Source organism: Octopus bimaculoides, chromosome 17, assembly GCF_001194135.2.
Source record: "Octopus bimaculoides isolate UCB-OBI-ISO-001 chromosome 17, ASM119413v2, whole genome shotgun sequence".
Classification (NCBI taxonomy): Eukaryota; Metazoa; Mollusca; class Cephalopoda; order Octopoda; family Octopodidae; genus Octopus; species Octopus bimaculoides.
Genome location: NC_068997.1, coordinates 33,608,985 through 33,612,553, shown reverse-complemented (window position 1 = coordinate 33,612,553; position 3,569 = coordinate 33,608,985). Strand labels below are relative to the sequence as shown.

At 31.9% G+C, this 3,569-nt stretch overlaps 1 protein-coding gene across 1 annotated transcript in view; it reads right to left on the bottom strand.

Moving 5' to 3' along the window:
* Positions 1-2,717, bottom strand: part of LOC106871118 (alkyldihydroxyacetonephosphate synthase, peroxisomal) — an 85,881-nt gene extending 83,164 nt beyond the window's left edge. Inside the window, exon 1 of the mRNA XM_014917430.2 lies at positions 2,382-2,717. Coding sequence (XP_014772916.1) covers positions 2,382-2,563 — 182 coding nt within the window. The 5' untranslated portion in view covers positions 2,564-2,717. The remainder of the gene's footprint in view (positions 1-2,381) is intronic.
* Positions 2,718-3,569: the final 852 nt, after the last annotated feature.

The following is a 3,569-nucleotide window of genomic DNA, read 5'->3' as shown; positions in this document are numbered from 1 at the left end:
GTCAGTGTTGGCAATGTCAGTAGACATCCACTGATTCAGACTACTACTAAATAAGCACCACTCTGATAGAATCACAATTGCTACTGTTCAGATAGATTTCCAATTAGCAATAACCTTTTACAAGAATAGGATACTGGAATAGAACTGATGCTCCAGTTTATGGAGTTCCTGTTAGAAGAGTTTATCTAAGGATTGTAGGAAACTAGATGGTTGGTTATTGTCTCACATTGAAGTCTTTGCTCTTGGAACATACCAGCAAATTGTAAATCATATCAAAGTTATACTGAAAATTCAATTGTCAGTTAGTGGCTCAAAACGTTTCGCATTTATGTTAATACGACATCACGTTATTGCCAACAACCAAAACAAGGATTGACAGTCCTAACTAATATGATTTCTTTACAATGTTTTGACTTGATAAATAAGTCTCGGCAACAGTGACATAACTTGACCTTCTTACTGCCCAAACGATCCTTAACTTTGCCAGGCAGCTTGCGTAAAACACAATATATATAAAATGTCATCCATAGTCAGCCCTCATTAAACAAGGCTATAATCAGGTGTTTTTATCGAAGCCACTCCATCAGACATGGTATATCTAGAATTACAATATCTTTCTAGTTTTCAGTAAGGTATTAATTATCTAAGGGAGATTTAGCTCAGATTGTTTAGCTACTATTTCAGGTAGGTCAACCAAACATATAGAAGATTCTTCATTCATTTGAACTATCAAGCTTTGATCCCTAGTTAGAAATCACTTGTACAATATTTCAATTATCCATTTCAATTATCACTGTTTACAAATATAATTAACTGTTTCAGTTAACACCACAATTACTAATACAGATTCTCAATATATATAACTGCAGACTCAATGAATAATGTTACCAAAAACAAACCAAAAACAGGGAAATTCAAACAAAATAGAAATAATTCGTATATATTCCCTGTTCGTATCCTCACTTACACCCACTAATGCCCTTTTATATAAGTATGAATGACCATCACAAGACTCAGTTCCATGATCCCTTGAAGAATTGCTCACTTTTCAATATTTTTTCAAGAGTAAAACCAACAGTATACAAACTGTTACAAGATTAATCTAAATACATTTTCTCCAATATTTACATTACAATTTTATTTTCGTTTACTGTAGAATGATGGGATGTAAAATTGGCAGCCAGGGCAAAACAAGTAGTTTCTGATTTCTCGTTATTTTCTCTATACCTTCTTGAAATTATTACATTGCAAGTATTGCATAATCTTTGAGAGTAAAAATTGTTGAGCATAGTTGTTGTTGTTGAAGTTGAGAAAGTTTGAAACAGTCAGGTAACTGGTACTTTTATTTTAAGAAATTTTTCTTCAACTTTGACCCGATTGCAGTTGAGGTTGCTAATGAAATATCATGATAATTTTTGGTGTTTAACAATCAATATTCTTTGCTATGCTGATTCCAAGTCAATATTTTCCCACATTAATGTCTAATTTGAAAATGATGTCTAAATTGGGACAAAATGAGTAATGACTAATTTCAATTATTTCTTCTCTTTAACTGCACGGTGTGCAAATATATTAGGTAGAGTGCCACTCCAGCAGATCGTGAAGGGGTTATAGAGATTATTTTAAGTGGAGTTTTTAGATTTAGTCGAGTTTGCTATTTTTCCATGATCCTCTTTTATTTGACCTAGATATTTTAAATTTGTGTTGCATTTCTGATCTTTCTGATGCTCAAAGGATGGATATTGATGTGTATGAGTCTTTTTTCAAATGTAATTCTGGAGAATTAAGGAGTCTTTTTTCAAATGTAATTCTGAAGAACTGAAGAAGCAAAATTATCTAGTCTTGTCTTACTCATTTTGCCCCAGCTAAATTTGTCGTTTATATGCACAAAGAGAACGGTGACAATTTTCTGAAATAGTTTTCTGTATGTTATAGTGTCTTTAATCCATTTCCAGACGGTCACTTGCTTAGCTGATATAGTTTTAGTAAAGTAGTGAACGTTTGTAAAAAGGATATTTTTCCTCAAAGTCAAAAAAGCAGTAAATCTTACACATTCTGCCCACCGATCCACCCTATATGATATTATATGTATAGATTACTTATATACGGTAAACAAAAGCAAACTTGTAATGTAAATATTAAGGAGAAAATGTTTACAATGAAATAATTCCTTCCATTTGCTTCTTCAGAGGTCACTTCCGGTTAACATTTCTCGAGTAGAATCTAGACATTGATATTCGGACAATTATGTAAAAATGTGAATTTCACCGCTATAATAATTTGCAGCTGGTATAATAAATAAATTTTTACAATAACAAAAGGGGAGGGGCAAATAAAAAAAATAGTAAGAAACATAATTCAAGAGAATCAGTGTGACTAACCGGCGTTTTGGTATCGTAGGTGCCTCTTGATCGACATATAATTTATCAAAATTATCTCTAGAGTCTTTCATTTGCACTTTCACTGTGTCTGTTATTATTTCAGAACTATCTGTCGCGTGTTGGGGAACACTGGAAGTCCTGACACTTTCGTTCACGTCGGGTACACGTTTGTCGTCCGACATGTTTTAAGTACATGTGATCAGATTCAGAATAAGATCGAAAAAGCTGTTCGTTTTTTTTATTCAAAGATTCCGTTAAACTACAACACTGATGTGGCGGACTATGAACTCTACACACACGCACCGAGATACATACACACATATATATATATACATAGACCCGCAGCTTGTGATACACTTACACATATATATATACACACACTAATATTTATGCGTAGACGTATAAAAATATCTATACGTATATAAACGAGAGGGAAAGGGAGTAATTAATGTTTATCGTAGAATTAATTCATTTTCAGGAACCTGAAATGCTAATCTGATGTTGCTTGAGTTTCTAACAAATGAATTATATACTTGCTTGAAACTTAAGCTTTACTCAAGTAGTGATAGATTGATGGATAAAAATAAGAAATATAGATAATATGAAAATACACATGGTAAATCACACACGCATATAAAATAAGATCTATATAATATATAGACATAATACACGTGCATATATTATAGAAGGTGGGCCAAAAGTCACGCACCTAAATATTTGGCATACTACGTTATTATTCATTTTGTTCCTCATGTACAAGTGCGTGTGTATTCATTATTTTATTTGTTTTATTCAGTTTTTCTTTCAAATTGAAGCAAGTCTTACACACACACAGGGTTGGCCAAAAGTCACGCATAAAATAAACATAGTTTGTCTTTTGTCTGATATACAGGGAATGTGTATAAGACAATGAAAGTAGCAATGCTCTTTATTTAAACTGTCTTTCAGAACACTTTATTTTAAAGAAAATAATATTTGTAGACGTTGATGATATACATAGATGTTTTAGTGTCAATTCTATAGAATCACTCATCCATAACCGTGTGTTTAATATGTGGTGAGTAAAATAATAAAAAGATCTATTTTGTCTTTTTGTATTAAATGAGAACAATGAATTTTTCAAGCGCTCAAATAATTTTTGAAAATATTTTTCTTCCATGAAAAATATTTGCTTTTTTTCTTGACACC